General features: G+C 40.5%; 1 protein-coding gene across 1 annotated transcript in view; it reads left to right on the top strand.

Annotated features, from left to right (window-relative positions):
* ush2a (Usher syndrome 2A (autosomal recessive, mild)) overlaps positions 1-22,426 on the top strand; it is a 257,394-nt gene that overhangs the window by 36,319 nt on the left and 198,649 nt on the right. The window contains exons 10-11 of the mRNA XM_034103486.1: positions 19,166-19,387; positions 21,689-21,782. Of these exons, the coding sequence (XP_033959377.1) occupies positions 19,166-19,387; positions 21,689-21,782 (316 nt within the window). The remainder of the gene's footprint in view (positions 1-19,165; positions 19,388-21,688; positions 21,783-22,426) is intronic.

Genomic DNA, 22,426 nt, shown 5'->3' with positions numbered 1-22,426 from the left:
ACACACACACACACACACACACACACACACACACACACACACACACACACACACACACACACACACACACACACACACACACACACACACACACACACACACACACACACACACACACACACACACACTAGCCTAACAATACCTTAGTTATAAGGACATCTGGTATAACTGGGCATTTCACTACCCTAACAATACCTTAGTTATAAGGACATCAGGTATAACTGGACATTTTATATACACACACACACTAGCCTAATAATACCTTAGTTATAAGGACATCTGGTATAACTGGGCATTTTATACACACACACTACCCGAACAATACCTTATTTGTGAACACCCGGATTTAACAAGTTTCTAACCATACAAAAAGCATTCTTGATGTTAGACTGGTTGTAATAAAGGGAGCAGGACACAGTTTTTCAGCTCTCTGTTGGTTAACAGTCTAAATCACTTGCAGTTTTAGCTGAGGTGAAAGAGCCCCTACATCTCTCACCAATGACAAAGGAATGAGCTCCCTAAGATGCTGCTATTGTGTGGCCTGCAAATGCATATTTTGTTTTACAGGATTTCTGTACCAGTTGAGTGTACAAAATGTACTTTTAATTTGCAGATATTTCAAATTATTTTTTTTAAGATGTTTTGTGTGCCATTATTCCAGAGAGAGTGTGAAGTTGGAAGACAGAGGATAAGACACAGAGGGCTAGGGATTCAAACCCACCTAGTAGGCAGCGGAGACCACTTTCATGGGCCACACGCACTAACCACTGCGGTTCAATATTTCAAATTCTAAAGAATTGAATATACTGACAATTTATACGTTTTGGACTTACTTATCCTAGCCCTGAAACCAGTCATCTGGTTGAGTGTGGGTTGGGTCAGGGTGTGGTTCCTTGCACTCGGAGTCGGGCTAACGTCCACGCAAGCTGCTACATGCTTTGCATTTAGGTGATACTTTAGGCTTGATGTGCTGCGGTGATATGCAAATTATTTTTTGCATAATTTGCACACAACCGTGCTCTTGTCGACGCTTCCATCCGTCCGTTTTTTAAAACAACATTTCCCATCCACGGGGCCGACCAAAGCGGTCTCATCAGCTTGTTCGTTCATGTTTGACTATTGTTCACCGTGGTTTGTTGTTGTTTGAAGTCCCATGCTGAAGTCATGAACGTTAGTTGGTGCTCCAGTATAATCGGTACGCCTGAAACTCATCCAGTGAGAAACGTTCCGCTGTGCAAAAATAAGTGCGATTAAAGTGCGATTAAAATGCGTTAATTTTTTTAACGCGTTCATTTTTGTGTAATTAATAAATCTTAATTAACGTGTTAAAGTCCCGGCCCTAATTTATATATATATATGTGTATTTATATATAAAAATTCCATGAGGTGCATTGTTAAGTAGGAGGGGGTTACTACTGTGTTCTCTTGACTAGCTATCCTGGTACAGTGGGTATGAGAAGAGGTTGAAGTGGCAATAAAAGGAGTATTTAGAGTTGTTGTTTAGTGAAAAATGTTTTATATATATTTTATAAATGCGACATTTATCAATTTACAGCATTACACTGCTTTAATTGCATACAGAGTTAGTTGGCTGAATGATTTCAAGACTAACGATTATCACAATTTTTGCGGACATCCAGATTCTCTGCAAATTCTGATTTCTGCTCAAAGTAAAGTATATTTGTACTGCTAGCGTACCAGAAAAATGACAGAGCACAGTAATCATGCTGACTGGATTAATGCACTCAACAGTCCTCTGTAATGGATACAGCAGGCCATCAGAAGTGGCCAGACAAAATGACAAGAGCAGATCAGATTTTAAATGAAGAAAAACCAACATAACTTACATCATTGGTGAAACTAGAAACATATTACATGTATTAAATTGGATCCTTTTTGGGTTGTAACGGCACCCTTAAAAGGGTAAGCCCCTTGAAAATAAAGTAATGAATATGTGGAGTCCTACCTTTGGAGCTGGTGATCTCACCCTGGGTGTCCAACTGATTTGTTTTTCCTAAAGTAAACCAGAAATGCTTTTATTAGAATAGCTTATACAGACTCAAATTTATTTGTGGGGAACTTAATTTTGAAAGCCTATTTATATTATTTAAAATATATAAACAGAACAAAAGCTGTAACTGAACTGGACCCTGTAAAAAAAGAATCAATGTTGATGTAAAATAATAGTTTTTAGATAAGCTTATTCTTCTCTATCAGTTTAGGTTTTTTTTTACGTGTTTACAATTATCAATGAGAACAAACTCTTAAAAAGTTGCTAAAAAAACGTATTGGTTTACAGTCAGAATGTAACCCACTGGCATCTCAATATACCTTCTGAACTCATGGCCTCTTCCTGGATCGGTTTCATATTTTTTCTTTCTCCTAGGAAAAAAAGAAAAACTTAAACTTAAACTTCACCTAGTTTAACTTTACTTTAGTGTCTGACCATTTAAAATCTGACGAGACAATAACATTTGTTCCGACTGCAGGCAAATCATCCAAAACCTGGGCCATTCACACTGTTATTGGATTTGTGTGCTCTGGCCTCTTTCAGCTATTTGTATTTCTTGCCTTGTTTGGTTTATGATAATTCCTGTTTTTTTTAATATTTATATATATATATATATATATATATAAACCAAAACAAACATCTCTGACAGAGAAGGCTGCAGTTTATCATTCATTCATTTTAATTTGTGCCACCATGGCATGTGTCATGTTAGAATTTAGAGCTGCCAGACTGTAAAAATATGTTCCTAATGCAAATGGGGCTTGAATCTCATTTCAAAAATAATATTCAATGCACCTTTTCTTTGAAATCAATAATTAAAATGTTCCATGCACATTTACATTACCTTTGGCATGGTAGGCTTCAGGCGCAGTCGAAAAAAACAATCTTGAAATATACTACATATATCAACATGACAATTCACATATTTTAAGTTTCTTGGCATGAAAAATAAACAGATTTTGCAGAGCCAACTTTAACAGCTAATGCAACAGCCTATACTAAATACTACAATATTATTTGTATTGATAGCTGGAGGGGAAAATCTGTAGTTAAACTGGTCTCTTTAGTAATGTATTTTATCCAAGAAACATTGTAGTAGTAACATAACAAACAGAAATGGTAACATGTTTTTTTATCAACCAATATAGGCACATATGTAACCTATATGTATGCCCCCAACACAGTGCAATAACAAAAAGACAATCTACAGTAAGGCCCTTCCACACATTACCTTCAGAGTTGGAGGACACTTCATCAGGACTCTTTATTCCTCGCATTTCTGGTGAAAATAATGAGAAAACAGGCAAGCTTTAGAGACAGTAACTGAGTCTACAGATTTAATGGAGGACAATTTCAAAGATTTTTTTTTCTCTGTTTGACCACAAGTAAAAAGTAACCCTGGCTTATATGATTGCAATTAGATTTTAAACTTTACCACACCATATGACCTACTCCAGGAGACCTAATTTTGGTAACTGTTGTGCCTTTTTAAGGTGATTACTGTACACCTTGTTTCATGTCTGAAGAGTAATGTGCTAGAAATATCACTGATTTTGTGGTGCCAATAAAGCAACAAGATGGCTCTACAGTGTACAGCCTTTAATTGCTAAATATTGTCCTATAAAAAAGGTACTCAGACAAATCTGTACCATTACACATATTCTGAAAAAGAACATCTGTGTTACATACCCCTTACTCCATGTGCAGGATCTGGCTCTTCATTGTCTCCATCATCTTCATCGTCTCCATCAATGTTTTCCCCCTGAAATTCTTCCAGATCTGGTTCCAACTCATCTGAAAAACACAAATCAATATATTTATGTATAATTTACCTGAGTTAATTTGTCCAATTTTCATTTCCCATCCTTTTAGTCAATTTCCTTTTGTGTAGTTATATTTTTTATGAATGTTGTTGTAGAAATAATCTTGTTTCCGTAATGCACTTTGTAAATATCTATTGAAAAGGCTTTGTATTATCATTATTATCATTTTAATAATATTATCATAAGTAATAATAATACATAAATTGAGCACATACCTTCAATCTCAATCTCGTCAAGAGATTTTCCTTGATATGCAGCCAAAGATCCTTTCTCCATCGCCAGTAGAATCTTTGAGATTTTTGCAATCTCAATAGTTGCCTCTGGCAGTCGATAAAAGTCTCGATGGACCCGTATGTCATGGCCTAAGAAGTTGGCTAGTTGGTCTAGCTCATTGTTCTTAAGGTTAAGAATCTGGGACAATGTTGCAACATGCTTGCGAAGTTGTGTAGACCTGAGATACTCTGGATTTTTTGCACCACACTGACGTGCAAAAAGCCTGATGCAGTCCTGTCCCCTGTAGAAGCTGGTGGAGGGGCACTGTGATCTTCCAAATAGGAAAGGGTTGTCCTTGTGCACATTACACAAGTCTCTTTTGTCAGCAAGGAGTGTTGTTGCACTGACAACTTCAGGGTTTAACAAAATGGCAACTTTCCTTCCTCTTTTGCCCATTATTTCCACCCTACTGAAATGCTTGGCCAGCTTTTGCTCGAATGGCGAGAGGCTAACAGCAATGTCCTCATGAAGCTCAGTCTGGTCTCTTTTCATGAATGCTTCAAGTGTCATTTTTGAGACCTCTCCTGCACGGCGCCTGTTGAAGATAATTATTTGAGCTAGTGTAACTCTGGCTAGTTCTGCATAACTCTGTGAAGTCTCGTTCTTTTGAAGGTTCTCCATAGCAGTAGCTGATTTCTTCTCCAGGTACTGGTGGAGGAGCTGCACATCCTTTGTAAAAGGTATTGTACACGGTCTGTTAAACTTAGACTTGCTCAAAGTTGCAAGAGCAGTGTGGGAGATAAGTTCATTCCATTCTTCAGTGCACAGTTGTGTGAAACGCTCTGATGCTTTGATCATCAATTCATCTTCTGCAGCAATGGCTCTACATAGAATAATACTGCCAATCTTCTTGAGTGAATGTCCTAATTTCAGAGCCAGACTTGGTATGAGGTAGCAGTGCTTCTCTTCATCGTAACCAGCGACATCTCTGACTGCCTCAATAACTTTGTAAAAGTTGTTTGGTTTTACAGCATCTTCAAAACTGAATAAGGAACATTTGCTTCTCAAGCTCATTAAGAGCCTGCCCCTTTCACGGACTTTCTGTCTGATATATTCGAATTTTGTCGAATCACTACCATGTTTATTGTAGAGTGACTGAGCCAGTTGCAGTATGAGGAAATCATTCCGTGAAACTGATGCCACTTCATCTTGCTTCATATTTCCAAGGATCTTCCATAAACCAGGAGAAATTGCTTGGGAGAAAGTTGACTCTGCAATATCAGCCAGAACTAGGACTTTGGCCCTACCAGTTGCTTCAGTGTCTGAGACGGTCTTTGAAGGACATCTACGCATGTGGCGCCAAAGTTCTTTGCGGACAAACATGCCTTTACAATATACACAGTGCACATATTTGTTGGCATCCAGTGAGACATTTGATCTTCGTGGTCTTCGTTTTAGTTTCAGTGGTCCGCTTTAATTCTGCATTGTCTCTTGATTATGATGGTAATTACCTTTGTTTCGCAGCTTTTCAAGTAACCTTTTTCTCTCTTTAGAGTGTTTAGGGAACATAAATGCTTCAGCAATTTCAGGTTGTTCTTTCTCATGCTTCTTAAAGTGACGAGCAATCTTAGATTGAGGTTTATTGCAAACATAACAGTAATTGTTGAGGGTGCAAGAAGAGTCTTTGGGGTTTGCAACACTCTCAATTGTCGCCCTCTCAGAGTAATGAGACTCTGTTACAGCTGTTGTCAGATTCTGAGGATTGCTTGTGGTAGGTTCATTATCAGAACTGGATGCCATATCAGGGATGAAATGTTCATGAAGTTGGAATTTGTCAGAGGTAGTAGCAGCCGTGTCTTGCTGTTCAACACAGTTCTTTGTAGAGACAGTTGGTGCAGTCTTACAATGGGGTGGCTTTGAATCCCTGATGGTGGCAATTAGATGATCCCAATCAGTATTTGCTTCTGAGTCAGGAGGGCAGTCTTCATCGGCGCTGGATCCATCGCTGCTAGACGCAGTTTCAGGAATGTAGTCTTTATCACTGACGGAACCTTCATTACTAGAAAGGCAGATGTCCTTCATCCTAAAAAATAAATAAAGGAACACCGAGTTTATATTTTTTTCATTATCCAAAGAAATCAGATATTTATATAAACACATTACGTACCGGTGAGTCGTTGTTCTTGATGAAGCAGGTTTTGTGCCATGAGGTTGAACATACTAAAAACACAATTACACAAGAAAAATGTACTGGTAACATTTCTTGAGCATTATTTTTATATTTAATCACTGTGCATTTCACTATATAACAAAGAAGAAAGTAAGTCATTTAGAATCTAAGTTAAGTATTTGAAATTAAGTTTTTTTTATCGAAATGTTTATCATCTCAGAGTAAAAAATAAAACGGTGTTGTTTGACAGGTACTTACATTTACACGTAAAACCAATCCATTTCAGGCTTGAGACAGGTCCTGTGCAATCATGACAATTGTCTAAAGAGGAAATTACTGCACCGGTGAGTACATGATGACACTGTGATTAAAAAATTGAACATAAACAAAATAAATATATATATTATTTTAAGTGTGTTTGAGTGTGAAAATGTGACTCAGATACATTTAGGACATAATCCTTATGACAATGAAAAATAATAAGGTTAGTCTGCTTGGACACCTTATTTTATGTAAAAAACATATTGTACTCATCATTTTGAAAATCTCTTAGCATCTGACTTAGAGCAGTTGCAGTAGTATTGAAAGTATGTCCTGCCTAAATTGTGTATCTTAGGTCAAGGCGTCATCAACGCTAACAAGCTGACAGATATCCAACTTGCCATATATGTGACAAGGATTCCTCCCTTTAACAGTGTGTGAAAGAACAATGGTGAGAGTATTGTGAAGTACAACTTGCCATTTAGGTTGGTGGGGAGGACGGCGGATCTCTCTCGGGCTCAGGGTTACAAGCTACTTCACAGGGAGCCTGAAATTGTAGCACAAAAAGAAGACACTGTTGTCACCTTGGTTGTGGTTTGATCTGACTTGTGTGCTGCAAAGGTTTATCAGTTATGGAGGTGTGCACATGCTGGATGAAGGCAATGATCTAATGTCTAGTCATGTCAACAGGTTGTAAAACATCTGTCCTTACAAGGACTGCTGTCCCTACAAGACACCCTGTGACTAGACGGCCATTTTCTTTCTGTGTATAACATTTAACCCGTTTCAATTTGACCCAAAGTATGGGGAAACGGAGCCCCCTACCAAGACGATAGTCCTGGTAAAACAGCTTCAATCTATACCGGTCAGCGACACGCAACGTGCAAATGTGTGGAACAACAATGCATTGAAACTTACCATCTTGTCCCCTGATGTGTTAGCAGTTCTACGATGGTCGGTCGCAGCCTCTCGTGTCCCACCACATACTTCCTGTAAATAAGTGAAAGATATTATTGACTCTTTTGTTATTAATCAGGTGAAATTCAGAAAATAATGTTAACACAGTACACATTTTTTACTGAAATAAATCAAATCTGCTTAACACCTTATCTTTTCTTACAGTGCAGACGCTTTTCTGCTTGCTCCTGCCTCTGCTTACTTTTTATGCTGATTTTCCTATTCTTATTCTCTGAAAACTTCGAGCAGCGGCTCCTGGACATTAACCGATCACTGGGACAGTTCATCTTCGTAAATAGACGGAGGTTTTCAGCCATATTTCAACATTTTTACGACGACCCCAGTCTTACAGTAGCGTGGCCTAGCAACAGCTAAAGCCTGGTAGGCTACTGCATGCTATTTAGCTTAAGCTAGTTGGTAGAAAAATGCCTCCGTTCTCTACAGATGACTTCCACAAACTTCTACAGAAGATAGTTGTGCTGGAAATGAAAATGCAACGGTTGGAAGTTAACGTGGAAGTGAATGGACTATGTTGTGGGAATGACACCACTTTACCAGTGTTGCAAAATAGTGGAAAAGGGTATGCTAACTCACAGCTAGTTAGCAGCTACAAGGATTCCAAGGAACAGGAGGGCTGTGTACCGGGTAATAAATCTACAAGTGGTAGTCCTCCCTGGAACTCTCTGGGTGCAAAGCCGAAGAGTAAATCATTTCCATGGGATTTGGGAGGACAGATAACAGGCAGAGCCCAACACTCAGAAATATGTGATGCGACCGGCTGGCCTGCATTGTTATCACCCAGGAAGAGTGCCTCTTCAACCCCTAAACAGCAGTGGACAGCTGCTAAAGGGAGAATTACAAAAAATCCTCCTAAACCACCAAGTGTGCCAATCCAGAACAGATACGCTCCGCTGACCGAGAGCCGGAGATCTCTTTCTGATGACCTGGATAACCCGTCCTCTTCACACAGCAGGGTAAGGACCAATAGCTACTCCAAAAGTAGAAGACTAGAGGGAAAGCTAACGACTGGGCCTGAAACTCTGATTGTGGGTGACTCTGCTGTAAGAGATGTAAAAGGTCTGTGTAGTAAGAACAACACCAAAGTACTCTGTTTTCCCAAGGATGTGGTCTCTGACTTGGCTGAGAAGATCCTGCATATTGGGGCTGAACATCCGACTGTGAAGAATGTGGTTCTGCACATTGGAACAAATGATGTTGTGAAACAAGAGTCAGAAGTGCTGAAAAAAGACTTTAAATGTCTGTTGGAAACTGCCAGCTCTCTAAATGCAGAGGTGTTCATCAGTGGCCCTCTACCGCCAGTCAGAAGAGGAGTGGAGAGATTCAGCAGATTGTTTGCACTGAACACCTGGCTTTCAACTGCCTGTACTGACCATTCTGTGCATTTTATTGACAATTTTAACTTTTTCTGGGATCGCAGACATCTTTTCAAGGCAAATGGAGTTTGCCTGAACAAGTCAGGAGTGAAATTGTTTATCTCTAACATATTCAACTGCCTGCGTCATCAATCTGTTCCCTCTGCCAAGGACAAGCGGCAAGAGGAATCAAAACAGGAGATAGACACAACACATCGCGCAGAAAACCCTGAAGAAGTATCACTGCACCCGCCTGAGGAATGTTCTGATTATGGGAGACCTATGAAACACACGGAGGAGTCCCCACCGCCCGTCACCCCCCCCCCCTATCAACGCCTTTGGGGATACTCCGTTCACCCTTTCACCCACGCCCACCATCCTGGAGATCGTTGAACACATGAAGGAGATACAGAGGGCTGGCACCGATTCCTTCCTGGATTTCAAAGACCAAACTAAGGCGTTACGCAGGGCTGGCAGCATGTCCTTTACCCCGCCCCTCAACGACGCCCACCAAAATCACCGAAGCAGAGATGCGCACCATCTCTCCCGGCTTCATCACCATGCCTACCACAATCATCCAAACCAAAACAATCTGCAAACTGATATCTGCTGGGTCCAGGCTCAAGGGCGTATGGCACTCTCAACTCTTTCCAGGACATGCCAGGGCCCTGCCTGCCAGTAGCTTTGCCGATATCTGTGTTGATAGGTAATAGATTAAGAGCGGTAAATCATCTTAGATACAGGAAGCGCTCAAACGTTTGTGTGAGTTTATCTAATTTAGCAGTGATTCCATGTCAGCCACAGCTTGTTACAAAAAACATGACTGATAGTGTGTTTAACAAACTTAAACTAGCTTTATTAAATGTCAGGTCTTTGGCAGGAAAAACATTTTTAATCAATGATTTTATCACTGAGCACAATCTTGATTTTATGTTTTTAACAGAAACTTGGATTGAACAAAATAACAGTGCAGCTGTTCTTATCGAATCAACCCCTCCCAACTTTAGTTTTATGAGTCAGGAAAGAATGCATAAGAAAGGGGGTGGAGTTGCTATTCTGTTCAATGATTCCCTTCAATGCAGGAAGACATCGTATGGAAACTTTGATTCTTTTGAATATGTGGCCCTTCAGCTGAAATGCTCCTCTCGAGCTCTGTTCCTAAATATCTATAGGCCACCCAAATACAGTGCAAGTTTTTTTGATGACTTTACTGAACTGCTGTCTATAGTGTGTATTGACTTTGACCGTCTAGTCATTGTTGGTGATTTTAACATCCATGTTGACAACCCCCAGGACAGAGGGGCTAAAGAACTGTTTTGTGTTCTTGATAGCTATGGACTGACTCAGCATGTAACGGAGCCCACGCACAATAAGGGGCACACTCTGGACTTAATTATCTCAAAGGGTCTGAATATCTCTAAGGTTGTGGTGACTGATGTTGCGCTCTCTGACCATTCCTGTGTTTTCTTTGAGAGCTCTATTTCTGTTCACACAAGTGTTCAAAAAGAGGTAACCACAAAGCGATATTTAACTGAAAATACTAGGGAAATGTTTACTCAGAATTTTTCTTCCACACTTGCCCCTGCTAACATCCCAGTAGATGAGCTAGTAGATCATTTTAATTCAAAAATTAAAAATGTTATAGATGCCATTGCTCTAATTAAGGTAAAGGAAGTGACTGGGAAGAAAATATCTCCATGGAGAAAGGCCATGACCGTTAAAACAGAAAAAAGAGAATGTCGAAAAGCTGAACGCAGGTGGCGAAAAACAAATCTCCAGGTTCACTTTGAAATTTATAAAGAGAGACTTGGCCTTTATAATTTGGAATTGAAAAACGCACGACAATCATTCTTCTCTGACATCATTACCAAAAACAAAAACAACGCACGTGCCTTGTTTGCTACCGTCGACAGACTAACTAACCCCCCAGTGTCAGTAGCCTCTGAATTTCTAACCACCAGGGCGTGCAATGATTTTGCCTCCTTTTTCACTGACAAAATTCAGAAAATCAGACAAGCAGTCAGTGCCTCTGCATCAGGAACAGCAAATGTGCTGTCTCTGTGTCCACTTAACATCAATTCAGACATCATGACACAATTCCATCAGATTAATGATAAAAACCTAGAGGACATTATACAACTTCTGAAGTCCTCCTCCTGCTGCCTTGATATTATTCCAACAGGATTTTTCAAAGATGTTTTGCCTTGCATGGCCTCAGAACTACTTCATATAGTAAACAAATCTCTTCACTCAGGTATTTTTCCACAGGCCCTGAAAACTGCAGTCATTAAACCGCTCTTAAAAAAGAATAATCTAGATGCTTCAGTAATGAACAATTACAGGCCCATATCAAACCTGCCATTTCTAGGTAAGATCATTGAAAAAGTTGTTTTTCAACAGTTGAGTAATTTCTTGCATTTAAATGGTTGTTTCGATGTGTTCCAGTCAGGCTTTCGTCCAAACCACAGCACTGAGACTGCTCTTGTAAAGGTCTTTAACGACATCCACTTAAACACGGACAGTGGCAGAACTTCAGTGTTAGTATTATTAGATCTCAGTGCTGCGTTTGACACTGTTGACCACAGCATATTACTAGACCGACTGGAAAACTGGGTGGGACTTTCGGAAACAGTTCTAAATTGGTTTAAATCCTACTTAAAGGATAGAAACAACTTTGTTTCTATAGGTAAATACACATCTGAGTTGACAAATATGACATGTGGGGTTCCTCAAGGCTCCATCTTGGGGCCTCTTCTCTTTAACATCTACATGCTACCACTGGCTCAGATAATGAAGAACAACAAAATAAGTTACCATAGCTATGCAGATGACACACACATTTACGTAACAATTTCACCAGGAGACTATGCTCCAGTTCAAACACTGAGTAAGTGCATTGAACAAATCAATGACTGGATGTGTCAGAACTTTCTCCAATTAAACAAAGATAAAACTGAGGTAATGGTCTTTGGAGCCAAGGCAGAACGTTTAAAAGTTAGCGCTGAGCTTCAGTCTGCAATGTTCAAACCAACAGATAAAGCCAGGAATCTAGGTGTAGTCATGGACTCTGACCTGAGTTTCAACAGTCACATTAAAACAGTTACTAAATCAGCTTACTATCACCTAAAGAATATATCTAGGATTAAAAGACTAATGTCACAGCAGGATTTGGAAAAACTTGTCCATGCCTTTATCTTCAGTAGACTCGACTACTGCAATGGTGTCTTCACAGGTCTCACTAAAAAATCTATTAGAAAGCTGCAGCTGATTCAGAACGCCGCTGCTCGAGTCCTCACTAACACTAAGAAAGTGGACCACATCACTCCTGTTCTGAAGTCTTTACACTGGCTTCCTGTGTGTCAAAGAATAGATTTCAAAATATTGATGCTGGTTTATAAAGCACTGAATGGTTTAGGCCCAAAATACATTACTGACCTCCTGCTAAACTATGAACCATCCAGATCTCTCAGGTCTTCAGGGACTGGTCAGCTTTCTGTCCCCAGAGTCAGAACTAAACATGGTAAAGCAGCGTTCAGTTATTATGCTCCAAATATCTGGAACAAACTCCCAGAAACCTGCAGGTCCGCTGCAACTCTTACTACTTTTAAATCCAGGCTGAAGACTTTTCTTTTTGTCGCTGCTTTTAATTGAACTTTTCATATCTTAAACTGCACTGTAACTTTTATCCATGTACTTTTTCTAAACGTAATTAAACTCCATGACATTTATGAGAGGGACTGCTCGAAAGCAGAGATATTTGGAATATCTGGCATCGACGGATGAAAAATAGTGTTTTGGTAACACTTTAAAGACTTTGTTATGGAAGCAAAGCAGGGGAGGGGGTGTGTACAGCCTCCTGAGGGTCCGATTGTGGATGTCATGCGAGCAAAATATGGTGAAGAAAGTCTGTCTAAATTAAATCATATTTTAGACTGCACTGTAACTTTTATCCATGTATTTTTCCTTAATGTTTATTTTATTAGCACTGTAACTTTTATCCATGTACTTTTTCTTGTAATGTTTAATTGAACTATTCATATTTTAGACTGCACTGTAACTTTTATCCATGTATTTTTCCTTAATGTTTATTTTATTAGCTTTTCTTTTTTAATGCTTAATGTCTTTCATTTCTTTTTTGTAAAGCACTTTGAATTACCCTGCGTCGAAAAGTGCTATATAAATAAACTTGCCTTGCCTTGCCTTGCCTAACTGAGCTGAGTCGTAGTACCATGGAGAAAAATGCAAACTTTTTCCCTGAAAGTTAAGCAATGCCCTAAAGAGAACATAACCTCACCTTTAAGCGCCAGGGCCAAGCAGAATCCCCATAGTTGTACGTTATCTCCTCCTCTGGGAATATTTCCTTTACAGAATATAGGCACAAGTGTGGGGTTCCTTTGACAATGATTTTTTTCACTCTGCAGTTTGGATTCCTGTGATTATCATTTGCAAGACGTCCAAGTGTTCCATCCTCTTTTGAAGCATTAATGCTGCAAGACAAATAGTCCAGATACAACATCATGTATCATGACAGAAAAGCACTGAATTCATACAAGAAGTCACTAGGAAACACATACATCTGATAATGGTCAAATATCCATTTGAGGTAATCAACAAGCAGCAAACTCACCAAAAGTGCATTCCAGACCAGTTGAAATCGAATAAGAAGATGTTATTTTTGACATCTAGATCTTCACTTACACCCAATATTCCACGGTACTCCACCACAAAAGTTGACGGTGCAATATATTCCCGTGTAAAAACACCACATCCTACAAAAATAAATAAAATGCATTAACATTAAACATTTACCTATACCCAATTATTTGTAAATATTTGCCATGAGTGTGTTAGATGCCTAACACTGTTATCCACACAAGCTTCATCCAAGTTAGCCTCTGACATGTAAAGTGCCTTGCAGGTAAATACGGAGTACAATTGTTTGATCAGCACACACTCCTTTCTGCAATGAAGCTCCACAGTGATATGCACAAGGTGTCGGTTAACAGTACTTTGAAACGCTTAACATAGTGATGCCAACACTGCTAGGGTTGAGGGTAGCTGTGATTTGACTATATCCAGGGGTGAGTTCACGATTATTTACTGGTATGAAGTGACACATTATTTTATATTGCATTTCATTTAAATGTAAATAAACAGAGCACAGCTTTAATCAGCATGTTCTGTCTAATGTTCAGATCAGATGTTGCAACATATTAGAAAATACTTGTTAAGCAATAGTACTTTGTTCATATACAAAATAAAACATAAAATGTCTACACAAATGTTATATTTTAAAGTTAAATGTACCATTATTGTGCACTGTCATAATTAAGAAGCTAAATTGAGAGGATAGACAATGTTGTGCTATCATAAGTTCTGTTGTACACATTTGATTTCAATAAATGATCATATGCATGGTTAAAAAGGCTTCATGATATAATAATAAGGGACGGGTAGTTTGCTAACCCTGCCAAACAACCCTGGCACAGAGGAGAGGCTCTGTGAAGCCTCTCCTCTGTGCCCTGGGGTGCATGGAGCAGACACCTTCACCATGGCTCCCCAAAAGTGTAGTCAAAGCATCTCTAAACACGGCGGGTGTCAGGCAGTTTAGGACACAATTGATTTGGTATACAGTGTTGCTTTTCAATGAGAGGGGCACACATTTACATATCCTGAAAACGTACATTGTTGAAAATACGTGAGGCTGATGACCTAAGAGCAATGGCTAAAAGGTCAGGGTTCCCTGTGTGCCCAGTTCGACCATATTGATGGAGCAATGCTATACGGTCTTTGATACTACATACTGTATGAGATAGCTTACCGCGTCTGGTGGAATAGCACCAGACGCGCCGCGCCGCGGCTCGAAGCGATCCGGAGCGTCCACACTACAGCTTCAAAAATAGCTTGGAGCTGGGCGTGTCTGGAGCTTGGGGATTTTATTAAAGCAACACGGCCAACAACCAATCACATGAATCTCCCGCCCCCGACATACAAAGCAAAAAACCCCGGGGATTGTATGGGAGCAATATATATATAAACTCCCCAAACAGGCGAAAACCTACCAGTTTCACCCACTGTCTCTGCCACCTCCCTCCATGCCTGGTTCCTCCGGTTTGTATCCCGGTAGGTGAAGAGGGTCTGGTCATACAAAACCGGGTGATTTGCTACGGCGATAGTTAGTTTCTCCTCCGACTTTTTTTGAAATATAGAAATGAACGGCGGGATATCTCTCCCAGCTTAGACGCGGTTTGATTGGCTACGGCTTCAGCTGTCAGATTTTGGGAAACGGGATTTGATTGGCTGGCGCTGGCTACTCCGGCGTCTCAGGCGACAGAAGGTGAACATTGTTCAACTTCTGTCGCCTGAGACGGACCGCTCTGCTACCCACAATTCAGTTCGGCGAAAAAGCGCGGCTACGTGACGTCACCCCATTGAAAGTGAATGGGCAGATTGGAGCTTTCGACGCTGTCGACGGGCCGTCCCAGAAGCTCCTCGCCGCAAGGAATTTCTAAAATATAGGATGAATCCTATTTTTGACGCGGCGCAGGAAGTGATGAAAATCACCTTGTTGTCTGCTTTGACAACTGCTGGTTGAGGGGGTGCACCCAACACCGACTCCTTCTCCCCCCCCCCCCACCACGATCTTTCAAGTAGGAGAATACATGCCAGCGTTCTCCTCCGGTTTACAGGCACTGTAAATTATATATATATACAATAATTATGATGATGAATGCATATTTTTTTACCACTAAAATACAGCAACACATCTTTGATTCATGTCGTTTATAACTGGAATATTACAATTATTATTAACTGTGTCTGTAGTCTACAACACAACAAAATAGGAAATAACAACAATAAACACGATTTAAACAGACACAAACATAAACCATTTAACTACGTAGCCTACTTACTTGTAGAAGTACAAATGTCCAGGAAATATTCCAAAATCAACAACAACTGCGAGGCTGCACACACGACGCTCCGCTTACGCAACGTTTTGAAACGCGCCTGGTGTGGCCCCTACACACGGCGGCGTGCGTTGCCGCTTAAACGCTTCTACCCATTCACTTTGAATGGGGTGACGTCACGATTCGCCGAACTGCATTGTGAGAGCAAAGCGTAGCTTCTCTCGAGGTAGAGCAATGTTCTACTTTTGCCGCCTCGACGGAGGCGTCAGCAAATCAAATCCCTCGTATGTAAATCTGACAGTACAAGCAGTAGCCAATCAAACCGGGTGTATGTTGGGAGAGCCAGACCGCAGTTATTTCCCATATGTCAACAAAAGGAGGAGAAAATGATCGTGGCGGTAGGGAACATACAGGGATACAAACCGGAGGAGCCAGGCATGGGGGGAGGTGGCAAAGACAGTGGGGGAAACTGGTAGGTTTTCGCTTGTTTGGGGAGTTTATATCCAGTGTATTTCGTTTGAATGGACAGCTAGCAAGCATAGACAGTATATTTAGCCAGCATGGATGTAGCATGAATGCTTTGCTTTGTATGTCCGGGGCGGGACATTCATGTGGTTGGTTGTTGGTCGGGCTGCTCGCGTTGACTCCCCAAGCTCAAGATACGCCCACCGCCAAGCGGCAACGCACGCCGCCGTGTGTAGGGGCCGGGTCGCAGGAGGAGGTCGCAGCGTGGCGCAGACGCTCCTGGTGTGTTTAGGGGGTAAGACACAGCACACATCTGTTTTACCAGCATTTTAAAGTCAATTATTTACTCAAAAACAGGCCAGTAGTATAACTAGTAATCAACACATATGAGTGGGCATAAATAGTCAGCCTTTTAATACCACATTGCATTTAATTCAGTTGTAAAGCGGAAGTCATTACCATGTGGTTCATGCTAAGCTAAACTGTGCTAACTGACAGCAGAGCTAAAGGTTAATGTAACATTTCCAGTAAAATGCAGTCTCTTGGTAGGATTAACTTACTAAATAACTAACTAACTTCATCCTATAATTGTTTTTAAACACACGAAACGCGATGGGGAGCTTGCCTCGTGGCGTACACTGAGCCGGACAAACAAAGTAATAAACGAACAGCTGCAGTTTTGATGCTAGGCTGTAGCTGGCCACCAAACAAACATTTAAATCCTTATATTTTGTTTCAAATACATGATACAAATATCACTTACCAGTTTTGGTTAAAAGTCCGAATTGCCGTCAGTGATCTCCTCAGCCATGTACTACTGATACGGTTTCTTGGTAAGACATTGACCGAAAACTGAAAGACCAATCCCTGATGAGAACCTGCCCGCGTGAAGACTGCTGGCCAATCCCTGATGAGAACCTGCCTGATTGACGCTTTAGCCGCCCAATCAGTGAGCAGGTGTGTCCAGCCAATGAAAAGCGCTTATTTTGTGTAAAACGAGAGGGAAATGTGTATGAAACTGCAATATCATGAATCGGCTGTACGAGCGTTTTATACACAATGAGCACACACAAATATACACTAGAAATCAGGTATAGGCGTTTTATAAGTACATACCGAGAAAAAGCGGGAGGGTTTTATTTACATGTTGATAAGTGCTTCTACACTGCACGACTTGTGAGGACACCAGTTTTGTCTTCACAAGTCGAAATGTCCTTATAATGCTGGTGTGTATCCATGCGAATTGTCCTCATAATCCGGCCGCACCAACGCACACACACACACACACACACACACACACACACACACACACACACACACACACACACACACACACACACACACACCCTGGCACGCTCTCAGTGACTAGGTTTCTAAAGCTAACCACCTACAGTGCTGCTTTGGCACATGACCGGTAACAGGCTCTTCACTGGCATTAGATGGAGAACTGGCCTTGGAACATAGTCTTAACACACACACACACACACACACACACACACACACACACACACACACACACACACACACACACACACACACACACACACACACACACACAATCTCACACACTGAATCTTGGCAGAGCTGCTTGTATCAAGGCCTTGGTTGGCATTAGATAGAACAGGTATGAATAGATCACAGATTATGTAGTCATTGCTTATTTTTCACTTGATTGACAAATTATATCACATACAACCGTTCCTGGCACTGTTATACGTATTAGTTAATTTGGCATGAGAGCAATTGAACCTCACATGGGCAACATAATAACACCCTCTGTGACATTAGTGGTTGATAAAAAGAGCACTGTCTTTGATCTTGAAATAGTTATGTTTTTTATCTAGCAAGATTTATTTAATCCCACAAGAGACAATGCCTCCTCTGAGGCCGCTGGAGTGTCTGGCAAGATAAATGCAAGCACGCCTCAGTCTTTCAGGTGTTTTCACACCAGTCAATTACAGTACTGCTCCAGGAGTGCTGTAAGTGATCCTTTTGCATCTTGTCTACATGTACAGATAAACAAGTAAACAGGTATTTTTGTCAGATAAAAAGCATTACCCAGAGCAATAGAAAGAAAGAGCTGGAAACTGCTGCACCTACTGTAGATACACGTGTGTGTGTGTGTGTGTGTGTGTGTGTGTGTGTGTGTGTGTGTGTGTGTGTGTGTGTGTGTGTGTGTGTGTGTGTGTGTGTGTGTGTGTGTGTGTGTGTGTGTGTGTGTGTGTGTGTGTGTGTGTGTGTGTGTGTGTGTGTGTGTGTGTGTGTGTGTGTGGGGTGCTCCTGCTGTAGAGTTAATTCATCGATTACAGCCGTAGAACTGGCGCCAATTCACATTTGATTTACAATATTTTGGTTTGTGCTCTGGGTTTCTGGCTGAAATGTACAGTTATTCCATAAATAAGTGTATTTTTTACAGTACATCTTTTTTGTTTATGATTTGACAAGGTTATTGACTCAACACTGTGTTCGGAATCAACCACCAAAACATCTATGAAATATCAGTAGTGGCAGCCATTTGTGAGGGGTTCATTTTTTTAAATGGCGGTGCTCTCCCAGGATTATCGGAGGAGGTAAGGGCTTCAATAAGCGGCCTGAATAATTGTTTGTTGTCTATGATTTCACCTGCATTTTAGGTTTATTTTAAGCGAGCGAAATTAAGACAAAAGGAAAAAAGAAGCCTGTAGATGTCAAGTTGATTTTGTCTTTGCAATGACACTCATATAGTGTGTTTAGCTGTGTGGTTTTTCTATTGGACACTATTTCCTGAACGATGTTGGACTTCAAGGCTGATACCATTATATTTATATTTGAGAGTTTAAACAATCTGGTATATCAGTTCAGATGTATTAGTTTTACTCAAATATATATTGTAAATTACTCTTTCTAACGAACCCTTGGATTAGTTTGTTTTCAAAGTTGTGATCTAGACACATACCTCTAAGATAACTGGCACAATGTGTGTTTATGTTTCTGTGTTTCAGCGATTTACCCTTCTCAGGAGGTAACATCATATTCAGCCTGCTGACCCCGGAGCCAAACCTGCGTCCGGGATATAATGACTTCTACAACACCCCTGCTCTGCAGAAGATGGCACATGCCACCCAGGTCAGGATACACCTGAGTGGACAATCCAACAGCAGGGCAGCGGGGGTGAACCAGAGACACAGATACTATGCCATCAATGAGATCACCATCAGTGGCAGGTGAGGACACACATGTAGACAGAGATCCCACTGAATCTCATCTGCTTCTGAGATATGTTGGTGGATGTTTTTTTTGCAGATAAATGATCTCTTATGGATATATAAATCTGTGGCATGTTGTAAAAAAAATGTCAACATTTGATTTGTCATACATCAAATCATTCATATGAGCTTATGCAGAGGAATCACCATATGTAGCATCATTCCAATGTTAGTACAGTCACCATTTTTATTTAGCAGCTTAATTGGTTGAAAAACACTTGAAGATATTTTCACTGTTGATTTGTTCAAATATCTGAGCATAGTTTGACATCTAGAAAAAATATTTGACGCGGTGTGTTGAGTATCAGGAGAGCTTTCTGAGAGTAATTGTGAACACATCTCTTCATTAGACTGACAGAGTGACTGTTTTTTATGACTGTGGTAATTATAGGATTATGCAGGAGGCAATCATCTCTAACTCTGTCTCCCCCTCCCCCTCCTTCTAAGCTGTTTTAATTAGTAGCTTGTTACAGTGAAGTGGAGAAACAGAGATTTGGAGCTGCTGAAATCTCATCTGTGCATTCTTCATCCCTCCCAGTCTCTCTCCTCTCTTTCATACTTCTTACATCTCTCTTCTATCTGTCTATAGCATGTAAATATGCTTGTTGGCAAGAGAGAGTACCAGCATAACCTCAGTGTGTATGTTTTTGTTTTTGTCTGCACTCATGGGCCTCATTTGTCCAATAATAACTGTATCCCTTCTCAGTTCAATATCAGCTTGGCATATTCATCAGCTGTAAAAGGGAAGCCACGTTTAGCTAGACTTTTGGTAGAGAGACACTTTTTTATAGCAATTTTCCTCAACTGCCTTACTTTTGTATTGACTAAGTTAAAGGGGACCTATCATGCAAAATGCACTTTTGTACATCTTTTATACATGAATGTGTCCCCCCGGTGTGTCAGGGAACTCACCAAGTGTCAGAAAACACAACCCTCTCTCTTTTCCTCCATACCCAAATCTCTAAAAACGGGGCTTTAACGGATCTGATACAGACTGATCCAGATTTGAAATTGTTCTGACTTCAGAAACGGGGTGCTCCGCCTATATGGGCAACTCTCCACCATCAGGGGAATGAGAGGTTGCGTGGCATGGTAACAGCATGGTAACAGCATGGTAACATGACGCTCGTGCCACGCCCCCTCCTTTGCAGGGGGGCGTGGTCAGCTGCAGCTCATTTGCCACAGAATCTGCCCTTGTGAAGGCAGGGCTGGAATAGAGCAAATAGAGCTAAATGAGGCATGGCTAAAATGCATGATCTGTTTGGTATTTTGAAGAAAAAAACTGCGCAGACATGTTTTGTATAGGTATGGCCCTACAATATATTATTCAAATATAGCATGATAGGTCCACTTTAAGTTTCTTTGGGCAGTCTTGTTTTTGTGTTTATTTCACTAGGGTTAGTGAAATAAACACAAAAACAAGACTGCCCAAAGAAACTTAAAGTGGACCTTTATTTTTTTGTACTGTATGGGCTGGATGAAAAACTATAATTTACTTCACTTTTGATATTGGTGATTACGTCATTGTTAATGAGGCTTGAGACTTGAGTCAATTCCCAACATATGAAAAATACCTGTGTGTGCGTGCGTGCGTGGATCCCTGCATTCTCCGTAGTTTAAGTAGCTTGCAGCCGAAGGCAGGCTTTTAGACAACAGGGAGACCATTTAACAGCCCACATACTGAAAATACAAGTCTCTTAAAACCAATTTTTTATTGTCTTTTTGCAAAAAATATAAAAGGTCAACTTTACTGGATGTTCTAACCAGTTTCAATCTTCAGACGGTATTAAAATAAAGGGCTCCTATAAAGACAATGGGATACAAAATATATTTTAAAACGTTCTAAAAGGATCAGTATACAGTTAGAATTTAAAGGGTCACGAGTAAGATACTTATTTTTGTTTAAATTGATCACTATACTCTACTTTTTGGTTTGTAGGAATGTGTGTGTGTGTGTGTGTGTGTGTGTGTGTGTGTGCGTGCGTGCGTGTGGGAGAAAGACGGGGCTGTTAGGTTGCTCTGATAATTCTCAGGATGGTATTTATAAATGTTGACTGGGAACTTCTTAATGGCACTCCTGCATTTCCATGGAGAGATGGAGGAAGTAGCAACAGAAAGTTTGAAGGAGAGGGAGCTTCTGTCATGTTGTCTGCTGCTTAACTTGTTATTGATGCAACTACTTTTTTTCATTGTAACACAAATAGTTTGTACATTGCAGTTTTGTTTATATTTCCTTTCTTCCCTTTATCATCTGGCCAGATGTGAGTGTCACGGCCATGCAGACCACTGTGAGACCAGTGGGAAGCCCTACCGCTGTCTGTGTCTGCCTGAGAGCCACACAGAGGGAAACAATGTGAGTAACAAACATGATCATAAAAAACAACATGTATTCTTAACCCTATTTGTAACTGTGATGTAAGACCTCACACACCCTGTAAGTTAGTGTCTGATACAGTATACGTTTTAAGGGTTTTTATAGGGTCATGTTGCCACACAAGCTCCTTCTACTCAAACGCATACAGTTTGTTTTTCACTGAGTTGTCTTTTCTGTGGATTTGTATTCCCAAATATCACAATCAGTGTTAGATCCACATACAGTGTTCATTCATTTCAAGTTCAAGCATATAAAAACAAACAGTTAAAAAAGAGGATCCCCCCTGAGGAGAATCTCCTTATGGTCTTAATTAAGTGGTTTACTTCTTGATGATATAAAGGATACTTTTCTTATAACACACACACACACACACACACACACACACACACACACACACACACACACACACACACACACACACACACACACACACACACACACACACACACACACACACACACACACACACACACACACACACACACACTACATCTCATTCCCTGCTGCTAAATATATGTTCCTTCTTATTTTTCGTCGAGTTTTATTCATGGGTTTTATTTGTTATTGCTGAGAAATTGATTGAGTGGATTTAAGTGCTGCTGTACTTTTGGACACATGCTGTA

This window comes from Pseudochaenichthys georgianus, chromosome 3 (assembly GCF_902827115.2).
Source record: "Pseudochaenichthys georgianus chromosome 3, fPseGeo1.2, whole genome shotgun sequence".
Classification (NCBI taxonomy): Eukaryota; Metazoa; Chordata; class Actinopteri; order Perciformes; family Channichthyidae; genus Pseudochaenichthys; species Pseudochaenichthys georgianus.
Note: the sequence above shows the minus strand (reverse complement) of the source record. Positions and strands in the feature narration are given on the sequence as shown.